An 18495-nucleotide genomic window follows, 5' to 3' on the forward strand; every position below is an offset into this window, starting at 1 on the left:
AAAAGGGCGTGTCAATATTTTTTTATCCATTGAGATATAACAGAATTATGTAAACCAATCAGATTACAGTATTTATCTCAAATTAATTTATTTTATTTTAGTCCGGTGTATTGTGGGATCACCCCTGAATTCGCAACAGAATTAACCCCTGAATACATTATTATATGCAAACTTTTGAATATTCCCACTTCGAAACTTCGAGCAGAACACGTATGTAGCTAAATATAGATTATTGTTTACTTCCTGCAAATGTTTCGAAATATAATAAGATTTCAAAAACGCAGTATGTACATACATTCATGAGCATTGTCTGCAAGCTTTATAATGGTAAGCTGTAATTTAAAGTTACTGTAAGGTTTTAAAGAAATTCTGAGTGAACATGTTAAATGTATATAGTTTTCATGTTAATATTTGGTGTGCTTATTTGGTTTGTGTCAAGACCAAATAACCGGTGTACCTATTCGGTTTGTGTCATGACAATTTATTGTAAATGTGTTGGTGCAGTATGTTTTTACATTGTAAAATGAGCTCTTTTTTTTCAGATACGCCATGCACTTTGTATATTGCTTTTTCTTCTTTGTATCTTAGCAGAGACCTCAACCGCAGTCGGTCGTGGTGAGTAGAATTTTGGTTTAAGTGTAAAACAACGTTAATACCTATTTGATATAAGTCTGCTCCACTCAATAACTGTAATGTACATTTTGGGATAGAGTAGTTTTTGTTTGTCCAGAAAAAAACCACGAAAGATAAGACTTAGTTTTAACCAACATGATGCACAGTAATTAACTCCCTTAGAAAATACCCTTAGAGGATACACAATATCTTGAAGCTGAAAGTATAGGCAGTACATGTATACTATAGATTCTATAGTATCTGAAGTTCAGATGCTAAGTTCGATTTTACGAAAGTAAAAGTACGATGTCATGATTTTTCTCCGACGTGACCTTGTTTTTCACCGATGCATCCTACTCCAGCAATGTTAGAGGTTGTCTGGCAAGCTATTTTCTGACTTGGTGCCGGGTATGGAGGAACGGAATTCCAACCTCTTACATTGTAGGAGTACGATGCATCCTTGGTAATTTTCGATGATAAATGATAATAAAAATTTAAATCAGAGTTCGTCTTCTGGAGTTTAAATTCCCTTATGGAAATATCTGTAAAAACTGAATTCAGATGAGTGTCAAACGATTGATTGACTTCAGTTAAACGTCTTTTGCAAAGTTTATGTATTGCAGACCCAGAGGGTAATATGAATTTTTATCCATACGTAGTATAGGTAAAAGAAAATAAAAATACCCCAAAAATATTATCAATTCCCAGTATCTCCCAAAATACCACACTTTGAAACGACAAAAAAGGTTTAAAATATTCTCGTTAAAATACTAAATCATATTCCATAATTGATAATCTTCAAAGATCATTAATTAACACAGTTTGCAAAATATGAATTAAGGTACCCCCTAAATATCATATATATTTTTTTCAATAAATACCAAAAATTAAAAACATTGACCCCTCAAAATTAGTTCCAGTCTAGAACCAGCATTTGAGTATGTCGCTCAACTCGACACAAGCCAACAAGTTGTGACTATATCTCCATATGACGCGCACTTGGCCGAGAAACAATGTATAGCAATTTTAAAGTCTTTGCTCAGAATCGACCGGGGATCGAACCTTCATTCTCCTCCCACTGGAGGTGGTTGAATGTCCAGTGATCATATTTCACATTTCAAATGCATGATATTTAAACTTTCCGAAAGTATGTTTTAATGCATTTAATGAAATACAGAAATTTTTGTGTGTTTTATTATTTTTTCAAGGGAACCTGAACCGCTAAAATCTTGAGATAAAGTTTTATTAACGACACTTCGTAGCAAAACAAGGACAAGAAAATATTCATCAGTAAAAATTGTTCCATTCACCCTTTGTTTTGTTTAGTGTACCTTTTTAAAGATTTGAGTTAAATTATCCTTGGAATAATTCGAGAGAATGCAGTTAGCTAAAAAAATGAATGCAAATATTCAAATCGTCTGCGAAAATTTAAAATCGTCGGTGAAAACTGTCTTTTGGAGGCCACCATGTATTTAGTGGAAGCTTACGTATACATGTATTTGTATAACCTAATTATTGTAATTAAGAAACAGGAATCTGCCCATAAGGCTTGAATTGAGGTAGAACAGTCAATTGTAGTTCTCTTTCCAAAAACAAACTGAGGTAGAACAGTCAACTGTAGTTCTCTTTCCAAAAACAAACCATGTTATGAAATAAGAGAAGTCCACACGGAGGTGAGGTTTCAGAAAAATTGAAAAAAAGTGTTTTAATTTTGAAAAAAATATCGTGAAATTCGAGTTAAAATATGTCAGTTGAAAGTAACTGTTCAATGTTTTTACAGATCAGATTCCTGTCGCAGCCTCATCCACGATTACACTGAACGAGTTAACACTAGGTTTAATATGTATTTCTATAGCAATTGTATTGGTGCTTGTTATATTTTCTTGTGGAGGCTGTGACGACATGGATGGTGATGTCGGAACAGAAAACCACCCGGCATGCGGCAAACAAAGCAGTAGTTTTAGTCCCATTGTTGCCGACGCTAACACGTCAGTTTTAATGTCTTCCCATACAATGGGCGATAACTTTAACTCTTCCATGATCCCTCCACAAAATTTACCTTATTCTTTGCATCCGGGGTCTGCTCAAGGCTTTACTGGATATCAGACTGGTTACCAGACAAATGAAGCATCAGCACCACAAGCTCAAGCACCATTGTTGGGGAATCAAAGACCAGTCGTTGAGCCACCCCCGCCTTCCTACGAACAAGTGCGGAGACAGGATAGCCATCCAAATTATGGATTTTGAGAGTGAAATGTGCATTAAATTTATTATATATACTTTAAGTACTATTCTGTGTAAGAATCGGGCAATAGATAGCATACCATTATTCTCAATTTGTTGTTTTTTAATTAAAAAATATTCAATACATTTAGAAAACAACTGAAAACCTATTTAAATTTATCATGAAGCATCTGTGACTAAGATATTTTTGACTGCTTATATAGGGAAAAAGTGCGGGAAAATTTTCCCACCATTTTCAATAGTGCATTTCAACTCATTTTGGCCTATCATTACCTTACAAACACTTTGATGGTTATTTCTTGAGGTTATAAGATATTAATACTTATAGTTGGATAATGCAATAAATTTTCTGCGTTTTTATCTTCATGTGCCACAACTTATACACAATTTGCCTGAATCTTAAACAGAGAAGTACTTAATTGTCCGATGTGATACTGTTGATATGTGTCTTAGATTTGTTCTTAAATTCTTAATTTCTTATTATAAAAAAGTCATATCAGTTAAAAAGTATTGGGCATTTCCATGGTTACCAAAGACGGAGTGATCAATAGACCTTGTATATGTTTTGTACTAAATGTTTCTGTCGCTGTAATTAGAAGGAATTTTGTTCGTATTCCTTTGTATATGTTCATCTACTGGTCCCTATACATGTAGTAGGGATAATTTTATGTTTATGTTGTGTTTTTTTTATTTGGTTGTCAATCCTTTTATATATGTTATGTATATTATTATTTAATCCTTTATTTAGTTTATATTTGCCAGTATTTTTACTATTATATAAAATAAAACTTTTAACATAAATTAACAGTTTTCCTCAAAGAGACAGATATTAAATCAATTTGAAACCGACACAATTAATATCTGCTTGTAATAAATAAACATGTTGAAAGTGAATAAACAGTTGTAAAAGGAGGACTACTATCTCAGTGAAAGAAATAAAACGTGTTCTATAAATTCCTTATGCTTGAGCAGAGACATAATTATGTGTATTATATGTCTCTGGCTCGAGCGGGCGGTGTGTTACCACAGATCATTTATATAAATCATTCGATATTAAGGGTAACCACATAACTAAATGCAATTAAGCGACCGGAAAATCGTACCCAGCTTTTATAGAAACATCTGTTAACGCCCCCTCTCCAGTTAATCTGTATATGGGGGAAATCTGATGCTCTTATTGCCATTATATATTCTATTGTATTAGAGCCCAAATAGGTCAAGCGTACTGTCCAATGTAATTCAGTATTGAACTAAATATGTTTAGAGTATTTCAGTAATGACAATGCTCTATCAGTCGAAAACATCTGCATAGACAGTGCGGTAGCTGTGAAATTTGAGAAGTGATAAAACCATACTCCAAATTTTTAATATAAAAAGAGAACAAACGAAAGTAATCGCGTTTGTGGCAAATCTTTGTCGTTTTTATCAATTGGTGTAATGGATCTGCATGGTATCCTTTTTCCAAAGTTTTTTTTTTTAATAAATTTTAATAAATGCAATGCAGATAAAAAATACTGCATGAATCGATAATTGTTTAAGATAATACGGTGCATGGTAGATTAACTAAGAAATGATGTCAATTTTCACTTGCTTAAGTATGTTAGTTGCACAGTAAAGAAGACCTTATGAAAGTGAAGAAACAAGTTGGCGATCAGGGGGCACAGTTTTTATTTCATTGGAATGCACATACTTCGTTGGTACAATGTCCACTACGTATGACTAGTTTGTTGTCGATATTAGAAATATTCTCTTTGTTTTTTTTCACCGGCAAAACAGTTTGAAAACGACGATGTCTTCCATCGAAATGAGTTTCTACAAGTAACAATTTAAACCACTTTGTTCTATTTCTCTTCTAGAAACAGTTATTGACAGTTCTTATAGTTCTAATTTATCTTTAGTTGAGGAATCTAGCCTAAAATGGTTTACAGGGGTAATACGAAGATTATACCAAATCAAGAAGTTATGATATTTAACCCATCTGTATATCTTTTTAATATCAACATTGAACGCTTTTAACTCCATAAAAATCAATTTACATAAGGACCCGTTTTAACTGCAAGCACTGACAGCATCGGAGAAAACGAATTCGATAAATATATCAGATCCGATTATAAAATATAGTAATTGAAAAACATTCTAGGTACAGCATATAAATGTAGCAGTAAAAAGTTAATTCATATCACTGATTGATTGATTGATTGATTGATTGTTGAGGTTTAACGCCCGAGCAGCAATATTTCAGCTATATCCAGGTGATGAACATGAAATGATGATGATGAAAAATGGGATGGGACACGAGGATAATGGGTCGAGAAATTTTGATTGCCACTAGAAATAGGGAGGGATGGGTAGGGTCGGGCAATTTAGCCTCCTGTGTAAGAGCGCAAAGGTCCCTACTATCGAATATCAAAGTAGGGTTCTTTAACGTACAAGGAACGTGGCATCTTTCCCAACACTGTGCACCACTATGGTATGCGGTCAGGTTTTCCGTATTATAGCCTGACGACCACAGCATGTAACACGCCAGGGGTACCCTATTCCACCACCTGGAGCACACAATCCAGTTGCTCTGTGGGCAGAGCGCCTAGCCCCCGGCCAGGGTTCTGAGCACTATTTAGTCGCCTTTTACGACAAGCTTAGCGCTGCTGCAGGTCTATTCTTTTTATAACCGGACACGTACGAAGCACTACATATTACTGAAGTGGTGCAAGTGAACGATTATAACAAGCAATAACTTCATAAATTAACATTGTAAAGGATTTTTTTTTTGTATTATAAAAATGCTGGAAAGTTGATTCAAATTCCACCAGAGAACCATGAATTCACATCTAAGGAATAAGCAAAGGCAGGATGACATCAAGACATTACGTAGCTCTCAAGATAATCGTGCAAAATGTGATTCATGGCTGAAACGCCTACATTTTTCTACTTTTTATATTTTGTCCAAAATGTTAAAGAAAATGGAAGTTAGCATGTTGCTTTTCATATAACCCTTGTCCCTTGTTCTTAAGAGATAAAAAGTATATAGAATGTACTGTAGAATTCAAAATTAAGGGAGATAACTCTGTAAATGACACTAAAATACAATAGTAACTGTTGGTTTTTCAACGTGGACTACCTCCTAACGGCAGACACATTGGAATGAATAATTATACATTTCATCATCTAGACCTATAAAGCATCTTAACGAAAAAATTAAATAACGTGTAGCCTTTTTTTTTGGGGGGGGGGGTGGGGGGTGTATCACATAACACAGAATTTCATGATTTTTACCAAGACTATTACTTAATAGCAAGTGAATCTGTCTTATACTTACTTATCCACTAAGCAGCGATGGTGGTAGGAAATGGCTTGAAAAATAGTAGAATAACTAAAACCCATACACAATTATTATCTTATTCCAATGTTATACCTTATTATGCTTCATTCCCTGTGCGACTACAAGAAAAAAACTTGATAAACCATCAAAACAAGGCACGAAACCTGACATGGAAGATCAAGTTGCTAAATTAGGATCAAACAAATGTACTTGTAAAACGTGGATATGGATCAAGGAATAGAATTGGCGAAAGGCTTATAAAGTTCTCCCTTTATCTGCAATTTTGTGGTGAGATTCATTTTATTTCATCGTGGAAGTTTCTATAAACATAATTGAAATCGCATAACTTTTGATACAACAATAAGATACATGTAAAAAAAGAACATAAGACACCAAAGTCAAGAGAGGAGCTGAGAAAGATAAAATAAAAGTGAAAGTAAAAGATCCTTAAACGGAAAAAATATCTAAAAGACAATTCAAGACAAGAAGACATTAGAAAACTCGACATTCACGTTAGATAATTTGTTTCAACTGCTAGGGGATCTTGAAGGGCAAAATGAAACACTTTAGATTGAAATTGGAAGGAAGACTAAGAATAAATTGGACAATGCAAAGTTAACATACTGAATTAAGCAACTTTAAACTCGAGTATTACAGTTAACAAAGCTGACTAGTCATTTCTCTCCCACCGCGAAGAAAAGTCCAAACTCATAAGATGCAACAATATGTGTATTACTGGAAAAAAACGGTACTGTGAGGATGTCAACACATCTTCAAGACAATACACTTGTAACAATGACAAACAAACAAACCAACAAAGAACAAACAAACAAAATAAACAAACTGAAAAAATACAAACGAACAAACCAAAAAAAAAAAAAAAAAAAAACCCTGAGAGTTGGTCAAGGAGGATTTAAGAGAACGGGACCGTTAACCCTCAAACGCGATTAAAGGTGGTACTCTCTACACACATATATATATATCTGACGAGTATTCTAAAATAGTGGGTTTTAGTTGTTTTCCGTTGTTACAGAACATACAATGTACATTTTGTTACATAAATAGTTGCAGTATTGTAGTACTTAACAAAAAGTTCCAGTAGTATCATAGCCATAAATACAATAACTATTTTTACAACCTCTTAAAACATTACAACACGAATGATTGGAGTTTAATAAAAATATAAGATGTTTTGCACAGAACTTCTATCATACTATATAACTTTACATTAAGGTTTATGATAGATTCATTAGTATTCACATTCAAAATATATGTCATTTATAGTAGAAATTTATGTGATCCCAGCCTCCATCAGATAAGTACCATATTTAAAGTTTTCTCAGCTAGTGATCTAAAGGATTTTATTGAAGGAGGAAAGTTTTAGGAAGTTTTTTTTTAGCATTAAGAATGAAGATGTACAGGTCGAATTCTTTATTTTCATAATAAGGACAGATATCAAAGAAACGGATTTCGTCTTCAGTGTTATTAGGACGGCGCTTTTCACAAATTATACCCACTAACGGAGTGAAAGGCCTTTCTGTTTCTATTTTGAGTTTGTGGGAACTAATCCGAAACTTGGTTAAATGCTTTCTAATTTTAACACCCTTTAAAGCCTAAACATAGTTCTCAAAACAGAAATTATGTTTTTCGTTGGAGATATTTTCTCGGCTTTACTCCCTCATCAATGAGTTTAAGTCTGGTTTTAATAGACAAATCAAGATGCAGATTTCGAAGATCATCTTTAACTCTTTAACCTACTTTTTCAAAGTTACTAATATTTGAGACCTTTGGAAATCTGTACCAATTTAAATGCATTCACCATGGCTGAAAACCAGGAGTCTGTGCTAGCCTCATACGATTCATTAGTATAAATGAATGAGTTTTAAGGTACCACTAGGTAAATTTTCAAGCCTACATAAATATGTTATCAAAGCTTTAAAGCTATCTAATATTACAGGAAATCTTTCAATTTCAGACATTGAAACAAAATTGGATTTTTTCTGTGAGTAGGAGCATTGCTTAAATAAAATGCTTCTCTATCTTAGCTTCAGGAGAAAAACTTGACATTTTTGAGAATTCACAGAGATGTTCTGAATTGACTTCACACTTCGGAGAGAGGGGAAATCAGCTTTAAGTTTGCACATTGCTTTAAGGGCTTTCATGTTCCCGTCTTGCTTCTGTAAAGTATCCAGAGGGTGTGAAAGTAATGACGAACACCTGTGTGCTTAGAACAATCCAAGATAGAGTGACCAAAAGAGAATATGAACTTCCAAGGTTTATCAACTATTAAAATAACAATTTTTGATATGGAGATATCAATGCCTCAGTTGAAACAAAAATTATCAAGCATGTTTTGATTCCTTTGCAAACCATCGGATTTTCATTGTATAAATTTAACATTTAGATTTAGATCTTCCTATATATTATAATGCTGCTGATGAGAGATTACGCCTTGTAATACGTACACATCATATCAAAATTTGTAATATATATATGATTGGTATATTTGTAATTAGTAGATCTAGATCACACATACAATCATTAAACAATTATCCCCATACTGTAGTAGTGTACTGTTTATTATAAATCCTTTCTTCCTTGTGAAAACTCGTGTAATCCACATTGCCAATGATAGTACTTGATTGTGTAATACACAAAACGTCAGACAGATATATGACATATATAAGCAATTTTTTGAAAGTTTTTGCTGATGACAGCCCTAATGGTCGATAAAATTTATATGTGTATCGATCATTAGGGCTAAGTCATCAGCAAAATCTTGATCTTTCCAGAAATAATCAAAGTACTGAAGTACTGAGTCAATGAAGCCTTCATAGTATGCTCTGTTTCTTACTGCACAATCACATTTCTAATCATAAAAATGATTGTAATATTTTAAACTAGGGAAAGTAATGTTTCTACCATTCTTTCTAGAAGAACATTTTTTTCAAAGACCGTTTATTAGCTGAGTAGCAATGGCTTCTTGAGTTGACAAAACGAATGGGGGAAAATGACCCACAACCTTTTCTTACTTTTCACACACGCAGATTTGACAATACACATTTAAAAATATACATGTTAATTTACTCTTCCATGTTTTTTTTTTTTTTTTTGCTTTTTTATATCACTTCACTACAACGATTTTGCTTTTACTTATCATAGAACTGAAGCAAATATTTATTCATCTCCAAGTTCTCCCTTAGTCATACATGGACAAAGACTCTTTAGTTAAACCACTGTTGAATCCCGTGTTCCAGTGTCAAAGCATGTAAATTTGCCATTTCTGCTGTCTTATTACTTTCAAAATGAATTATGACCATACAATCAGACCAAAACATCAACATAGTAGTTCACCCAAAACCAAGGTTCTTTCACCTCTACTACATGTAAATAGAGTTACTAACAGAGCCATAAAATGGAGCAGTCCTGAGAGACGCAAAAAGGGTATTCAAGACTGTGATAGTAATAATCTGTATTCTCATGTCATTCAAACAACTTGTATCTCCCAGTACTAATGGACCCCATATATTTATTTAATGGCTAAATCGGATAACTAGCAAATCCTCTATTAAATGCAATGCTGTCAAAATATTCTAAATAAACAGAAACTGAAAACTTTTGGTTATGAACATTTTTACTATTTATTCTAAATTTAGATAAAAACAAATACGTTACACAGTTTTCAACATGTGTTGTTAGTTGTAAATATGTGTATATGTATTAAGACGACAAACAATGATATGAATACATCATGAATACATCAATTGAAACTAGGTTTTTGTACTGTTTACAACTAACACATTGTAAACAAGCCTTATCTTTAAAAAAAAGATAGCCAACGCAGTAAAATTTGTTCTTTTTACTTATAATTTTCTACATTTCATTCTGAAAATGACTGCTTCGGAAAAAGAACATATGTTACAAGTATTTCTTGGTACATACAATGTATGTATAGCATGCAATACCTATACTTTAGCTGTTGTTGCATAATTATAAACTTATTCAAAAAGTTCAAACCTTCTCAAGTTTGTAACATGAATATAATCATACATTAAACAGTAAAAAAGGGTAAATTATCAGGGCTATGAGCTCATGATAGATTCATACCTATTTATCATAAACTAACAGAATACAAAGAACATTTTACAAATATTATACATCAATGATATAAAAAAATTAAACATGATGAATACAGAACATTTGCTATTGAGGTGCATGCGGGTGGCTAGTTAAAATGGCACCTATGTAAATGATTAAAATTGCATATGGTCAAAATGGCACCTATGTGAATAATTAAAATGGCACCTAATATGGTCAAAATGGCACCTATGTGAATAATTAAAATGGCACCTAATATAGTCAAAATGGCACTTATTTTCTATAAAATGGTACTTGGTTATTATTTTATTTTTTAAAATAAATTAGAAATGCCATATAGACCCAACCAATGACAGAATAAATGTTTATTTTCATTAAACATACCAATGTGGAGTAACACAAGCACACACATGACACACACACATATTTAGTCATAAATATTACCAATAAAATATTTTTATTATTTATATTATGTATTATTTAATTTGAAGAGCTAATTTCATTATTAAAAGAAAATATTCAAGTTTTGATTGCAAATTCATTAAGTAAATTAGTTTGGGATTATGGCTTTGTTTATTTGATTGGTAATACGGGTATTATTATAATTATTCAATTAGATTATTTCGCTTCTTCAATTACCATCTTGATATGTCCTGATATCCACATTACTTTTATAAAATTTAGAAGTTTTATAAGATTATTTATAAAAAAATAAATGTTATATTTGCTTCTGTATTTTAATCTAGTTTTTATCCGTGATAAAAATTGCACACCTTATTTTTTGGTATTTCATTTAATTTCACAAAGTATTTTTATTGCGTTACATATTTTCCCATTTTTATATATAATTCAATGAAAATAATAAAATATGTGAACAAAATATTGTAAATGAAAGGACAAAATGAAATTTATTCAGGTGAAATTAGAAATCCAAGATGGCGGGATGACGCGAGGGTACTAGCGGGGGCCTCAGATACAGAAAAAAAATATCCATTCTTTCCCTTAAGATAATCAAAACTTGTTCGCAAGTAGTATCTGTAAATAACGATGAATTGTGTCTACATCAGGGAGTGTTTTCGTGCAGTTTGGGGTCCACTTCAGCTTCAGAAACTTTTCCTCTAAGGTCACGTGAGATATTCATACGCATGAGATAGCCGGTGACTGTAAAAAAATGTTCACCACGTGATCAACAGTCCAAAGAAACAAGTCATTAAATAGTGCGTATTACATGGATTTCTAAATAAAATGGAAGATGCGAAATTTCCCTTGCATGCTGTTTGATTAACTATCAATTTCATGGTTATTTTCACTCCTTTCAATTTCACGTTTCACTCTTTCCCATTCACAATGGTATCGATCGCGGAGGCATGTGAGTGCTACCGCAAATTATGATATTTAGCAAGACTTTAATGTGATGCCTAGGTCAATTTCAGCCACTGTCGTGGCTTCATTGACAAAAAACGACCGATTCAGCACTAGATGTAAATTTTGAACAAAGCAGTTTTAAGATCAGTGTTCAAAGACAGAATTAGTGGTATAGAACAGAACAAACGGTTCAAATGAACAAGAATACGTTCCACTGCACTGGGAAGTTATCACTGATAGATGAGCTGAGAGACTGGTCATATAACAAATAATTAAAGAGCTAAAACAAAACTATTGAACTGATGATATCTAGTCAAAATGAAAATCCGTATAACAAATGAACTATCAGGGTTTGAAATCACTGCATTGGTCCTGGCTTTATACAGGCATTTCCGATAGAAATAGTAAGTTAAAAATGAAGATAGTAAATACTTGCAGAGGTCATTAAAAGGTCTTTCATAAGTGTAAAACACATTTAAGTAACCCCTGAATGGCCCCAACAATGAAAAGTAATAAAGGCTATGGTAACTAAACGATGACACTCCTTTAAAATGAACTAAAAAGTCACATAACGACACGAAGACACTGTAATGACCAACATTAGGGCGAAGTCATTCATTTTTAACCATGCATCATGCTGCAAAGCGCAACTTGGAAATAGTGAACAAACATCCGAAATCGACAAAACGAGATTAATGAAACGAAAAATTACCAAGAACATGCTTCATTCAAGACGCGTCAAGATCAAGATGGAAATAATAATGTACAAGTAAAAACTACAGAAAATACATTATCTATGATCTATTTGTCAGGAACAGAATATTTCTTAATAAGATCTGGATATCGGAAATACAATTTTTTTTTGGCAGCGTATTTTTATAACCTTGGTCTGTTAAGCAATGATGACCCATTAAGAAGCCGTAGTAGTCACTATCATCTCTGATATATACACCATGAGGACAAAACTGAAATTGTATGTACACATGTCCTTCCAATACTATTTTGAAAAAAATCTACTTTTATTTTGGATTTGGCTTAATAATGAATCTGATTAGTGTTCGGTTTGTTGTTACCATTATTGATGGTATCAGATTTCAAACGATTTTCTCCGAAGACCGTTTGATCTGGACCAAGTCGAGGAAAACCAAAGTTCAAACTCAGAAGAAAAGTTGATGCTAAAATATTGCATGTGCACATCAAAAGAAGTAAGCTCAACTCTGTATAAAATTTTATGGCTCAATTTATAACATTGATTTTCAATGTGGAACCTTCCAGGCAGCATAATTTCTGTTTTAATACAAGGAAGGATACCACTTCCCAGAATCTTTGATGTTTATATATTTTGTTTTATTCAAAATGCCCAACAAGTATAAATGCATTAAATATTCATATTGATATTATTTCCTTATAGTATTGTTTTGAAGTTCTAAAATATATAATATAAATCGATGTTTTAATAGAAATTGTGATTTTATCTATTATGCATTCAATTTTGTATTAAGAATCCAGAAGTTGACAAGAAAATTTCAAAATCTCTACATGGTTTTGAAATACTTTAAAGTTTCACCAAAATGAATGCCAGCGACCCGGCAATAGGTGATTTGGAATGGGGACAGTGTATGTTAACGGGCGTTTTAATAAGGCTGTTGAATATAAACCTTCTACAATGTGCCAAATACTGCAGGAGGACTCCCAAATGTTTCTCTATAAACTACAGATACAAGTGGGACATGTGTGATTTGGTCTCGGAATACAACATTGACACCTCAAATATAGATAAAAACCAGTTAACTACCGAAATAGGTTGTGTCCACAGCTATATATCTTCATGGTCGGAGGTAAGATTGAAAATATTTGGAACTAATCCAAAAAAATTCTCCCGGCTCTATATTAAACTAGGATAGCTTAAAAAGAAATGTACAAGTTTTCTTACAATAGCAATAGCATAAATGTGATGAGTTTATTTGACAAAAATCCAAGACGGAAACGGAATTATGGCTATTGCCACTATACGACACCTAAGATACATAATGTCTCCGTAGATGGTCTTCCTCCTTTCATACAAAAAAAACACATTCGAACCAAACTCTTTTCTATACCATCCACTTTACTACACTCCATTTACAAAACAAGTCTTGACACTCCTGTTTCTGGACATACCCCATCATTACACAAACTTTTTGCCATCATTTTGGATATTGGTTTCCACAGACTCTTTAAACCAGTTTGTGTAAAAATCAAGATGAAGAAAAAAGATCATTTCTTCCACTACCTTTGTTAACAAAGGTATAGATGCAATTAATTTGGCTAACATCCTCCATCACAAAAACGTTACCAACAAAATTCCCCCATATTTCAAGAACAAATTAATACCGATTATTTCATATTCTTATACTTAACCTATTGCATAAAAAAATCAGTTATAAAAGGCTATTTCAGAACCTCGAGATTGATGACTTCAACGCTAAACCACCTGACTTTTCTTGCAAAAACTCTCCATTCGAATAAAGTCCTTCCGGTCGATCGTTACAGGATACTTACCCATCATCGAAAACGGATCTGCGTAATATCCTTTTCTAAAGGTTCCAAGTACCGTGATCCACGCTCCATAAATTTGAGTTATAACTTTAAAGTACTTAATGATGCCGTGAAGGACAACGCAAAAAAATGGATAAAACGAGGACAAGAGGGCATTGATTCTCTGCCAGAGTGGGTATATAAAGGCCGTGAGGTCTTTAATTTTAAGACGATTGAAAGTGTTAAGTAGGTCAATGAGTGCCAATATTACACCAGTTATCAAAGATCCCGATGTAGCAAAAACATTTTCTACTATACATGACAAATATGTTGTCGTACCAGCAGATAAAACCCAAAACAACATTGTTTTTGTCCGCAAAACGTTTTACATCCAATGTTTATTATCAGAGGTAGACGTAGAAAATAATAGCAGTGAAAAGACCTACCACACTCTCCAAAGAAGAGATAGTCGAAAACCATAAATATGTGTTATCCTCTTTTGGTATTCCTTCACTCTTATGAGGCTGACTTTATAATTGATCTGATCCGAAAGAAGGAACATCGTTTGTCTCGATCCTTTAATCTCAGTTTCCGCAATAAAGATGAGGTATTATTGTTAAACAATCCTAGTTTCACATCCACCCCAAACAATAAACTAGAAATGAGTGATACTACAGATGTTGTGAAGTCAGCCTCATATATTGACCTACACTTAGAGATCGATGGTAAAGGAATACTACTGACCAAACTATACGACAAACTTGATGATTTTCATTCAGTATTGGCAACTTTCCTTTCATCTGTGGCAACATCCTTTCAGCACCTTCGGATGGAGATTTCATGTCACAACTCATACTTACGTTATGCCAGAGTTTGCCGTAACTACGAAGACTTTTTGTATCGCGCTAGACTTCTTACCATTAGGCTTCTGGAACAGGATTATATTGCTACAAGATTGAATTCATCAACACAGAAGTTTTATGGTCGTCATCATGAACTCGTGGATCGTTACGATGTATCCATCTGCACCATGAAAACTGATTTGTTCAACGTGTCATAGTTTTCCATTCCTCTTTCGGCTACCCTGGACAATCTTTTATGAGCAAGACGGCGGGTGTTTCTAAAAAAGCAGAGGACGCTTACTTTTGTAACTTTTTATGTATTATTTTAGTTACTTTATGTTCTTTGTTGTGTATGTCTGTTTTCAATGTCTGGTCTCTGTCCCTGGATAAGATTTTTTTTTATTTCCGCTAGAATCTTGGTTCCCTTGATTACTCGTTTTCATCAGATAGGCAGACCAACGCATGCACGTACTGTTACATATTTGTTTCATTTGTAGGAATTGGTGCCACAATGTGTGAACATTATATGTACGGATGGTTATACATGTAATCCTAACGGCAGTTGCGATGTCGCTTGTAAGTAAAATAACATGTGTAGATGTAAACTGCGATCTAGCCCCCCTTTGCCAAATCACACGTCATTAGAATGTTAATTCTCAGTTTTCACAGAAAAACTATCCTTAGAATTCGCAGTTATACTTCGTTGTTACAAATTGTGAAAAGAAAGAAAATGAAACTCTGAATTCTAATTTACTTTTTATCGAAACGAAAGTTCAAAGTTAAAATAATATTTTAATCAGTTGATTCATTAATTCATGTCTATCACTGAACTATTTTAACTCCACCATATGTTTCACATGCCTGTTCATAGTCAGGAGATGGTCATTAATAATGTGCTTTCTGCTCGTTATTCAACTTTCAAATTATATTTTTAAGAAGTGTCATCGATCTGTTTCCGTGGGTTTGATTACAGTTTTGTTGTCGGGGCCTTTCAGAGTTAACTTGTTGAAGACCTTTTGGTGACCACTAAAAGTATTTCGTAGTTTGGTTATACGCATTTTGCCATATCCGATCTATTTTGCTACGAATCCCGCTTAATCATATGTGACACAGAAAAAAAAATTCAAAGGGATACAGGCAGTCAATAAATTCTTAAATTTAAAGAGAGTCCATACTATAGTACATGTAACTCGATACTTTCTTGAGGCATGACCATTATAACGTGCATATCTAAGAATATGTTTAAATGCACACCTTACCGGTATTATATGACTGGTATGTCAAGTTCAGAATGATTGCACCCTTTGTTCATTACCCATATCGATACAATTATTCAATTTTTATTTGTTTGCTGACAAGTTCAACTTTTTATCAATGCTGAATACGAAAGCTGTTCCAGAAATTTCAAATATAAAAGCGTCTAGAATGACTGCACTCAACAAACCGAAAGGTCGATCTAAGGTAGTACTCAACATTGTAACCACGTCTATTTATTGAAATAAAAATGTTTTAAGGCAGCAACCATTTGATTTTCGAGGAGGGAGAGGGCTATATACAGTCAACTGAGAGCAAAACACAACATTTTTTTAACATTACTGGCGACAAATGATTTTTTTTTCTAAAAATAAGAGAAAAAAATTTCCCAAAACATTCATACCCCATAAAAATCAATTCTTCACTGCCCAAGATACCTAGACAATGAAACAAGTATGGAACGTTGAGACCACGTCTATATGTGGAAATGTTTTAAGGCAGCATCCTTTTGTTTTCGGGGAGGGAGAGGGGACTAGGAATTTTTTCTCATAAAAACATGGGGAAATCAGTATCAGTGCATTTTTTAAAGAAGTTTTTCCATAAGACGAAAACAAATAATTTCTTCCAATGTACGGTTAAAGATGAGAGCAAAACAAACACATTTTTAACGTTCCTGGCGGCAATGATTTTTTTCTTAAAATACGGGAAAGAAACTCCCCCCCTCCAAAAAAAACCTATAACCTCCCCTATAACAACTTAAACACTATAACAGTGAAATCCATAACTGTAACTGTTTACTTCACACCAAAGAAAACAAATCTTTTTTCAAAATATTGGCAATATCCATGAAAAAAATTAATTTACATTGTAGTGTATCGTAGTAACATGGACAGTTTCAAAAGCTTTTTATCCATTCAGTACGGACCGAATGTCACTTAATCTACTTCATGCATCAGATGCTCTAAAATCCAGTATCTTGTTCTATTTTTTTTTAATCTTTTTTTTTATTTTGACCGATTGAGTTTTGTCTAAGAAATTGTTGTCATTGTATGTACTATACTGTATCCAAGTACAAATATAGATCTACATTGAACTTTTTAGATTGTCATCACAAACTCAAGCCGCATAACGCTTTTGTGGTAGAAAAATTTGGAACATATAGAAACAAGGGTTATGGAATACATCATAAATGTATACCTATGTATCACATGGTTGGACAAAAAATAGCTGTATGTACTGAGCTAGAAAATGGTAAACTACATTGGGATATCAAGTTTGCATGCTATCCAGGTAACAAGACAGATTTCATTGAGATGACTATGTATTATCAAGCAAGGATTGGATTATTATAGTAGTGTACTACTTAGTATTATAATCCTTATATCAGTTCAAATAAATGCAGTTTATGAACGAATTTGGCATCAGCCTCATAAACTCATGTACATTCAAGGGTTGATGTCATTAGATGATAACGGGATATCAACTTCTTATGGTATCAAGAGATTTGTCTGGGGATTAGTATCGAATGTAAAAACCTGTATAGACTGAACTGGGCTTTTTTGGTGAAATCAAGAGTAACCACGCTTAAAGCAAACCAGATGCTATATTACAATGGAACGTGAACATAGCAAATAAACACAGACAGAAAGAAAAACATTATATATTCTAAGATAGAAAAACAAATTGACCAAATGCTTATTTGGAAGAATAAGTGAACACGCAACAAATGTACATTACGACCGACAGTATCACACAATTTCGTGCAAATTTGTTCCTTTCAGAGTATTGTCCTAAGGATTACATATTTGATCCTGAACTTTCTGTATGTTTTAAACTGTACCCTACTTCGTCAACGTATAGTAAGTCGGTAGCAGCTTGTGAGAAAGAGGGATCAAAACTGATGAAGATTGATTCCCAGAAAACACAAACTATGGTAGAATACCACCTACGAGAGTGTAGGTATCATTTTAGTCAATTAGGACATAATTAACTGAAGTTTAAATACATATATTTATTTTATATATAGTTATCATTAATAGCGTCTGTTCTAAATTTTTATACTAAAGTTATCAAGTTGTCAACAGAAGGCCAATGGGGTAAGATGCCATATTCATGGCTGTTTCATAAACTTCAGCACAAATTTGAACATTCAGATGTTCAAATCATTATTTCAATCAGAAGTTCTTGTATAGCTTTGACAAAATCTAGATTTTCATCGATTTTTTTATCTGCAAATTGAGATAT

The 18495-nt window shown here is 33.1% G+C and overlaps 1 protein-coding gene across 1 annotated transcript; it reads left to right on the plus strand.

The window, feature by feature from the left end:
* The first annotated feature begins 217 nt into the window (after positions 1-217).
* LOC148626919 (uncharacterized) lies at positions 218-3657 on the plus strand. Its single transcript, XM_088561813.1, has 3 exons — positions 218-327; positions 543-615; positions 2393-3657. Exons 1-3 carry the CDS (start codon positions 325-327, stop codon positions 2857-2859), a joined length of 543 nt encoding a protein of 180 aa, XP_088417939.1. The 5' UTR covers positions 218-324; the 3' UTR covers positions 2860-3657.
* Positions 3658-18495: the final 14838 nt, after the last annotated feature.

The sequence above is a fragment of the Perna viridis genome, chromosome 1 (genome assembly GCF_037379345.1).
Source record: "Perna viridis isolate PV_CMFRI_1.1 ecotype Kerala chromosome 1, ASM3737934v1, whole genome shotgun sequence".
NCBI lineage: Eukaryota > Metazoa > Mollusca > Bivalvia > Mytilida > Mytilidae > Perna > Perna viridis.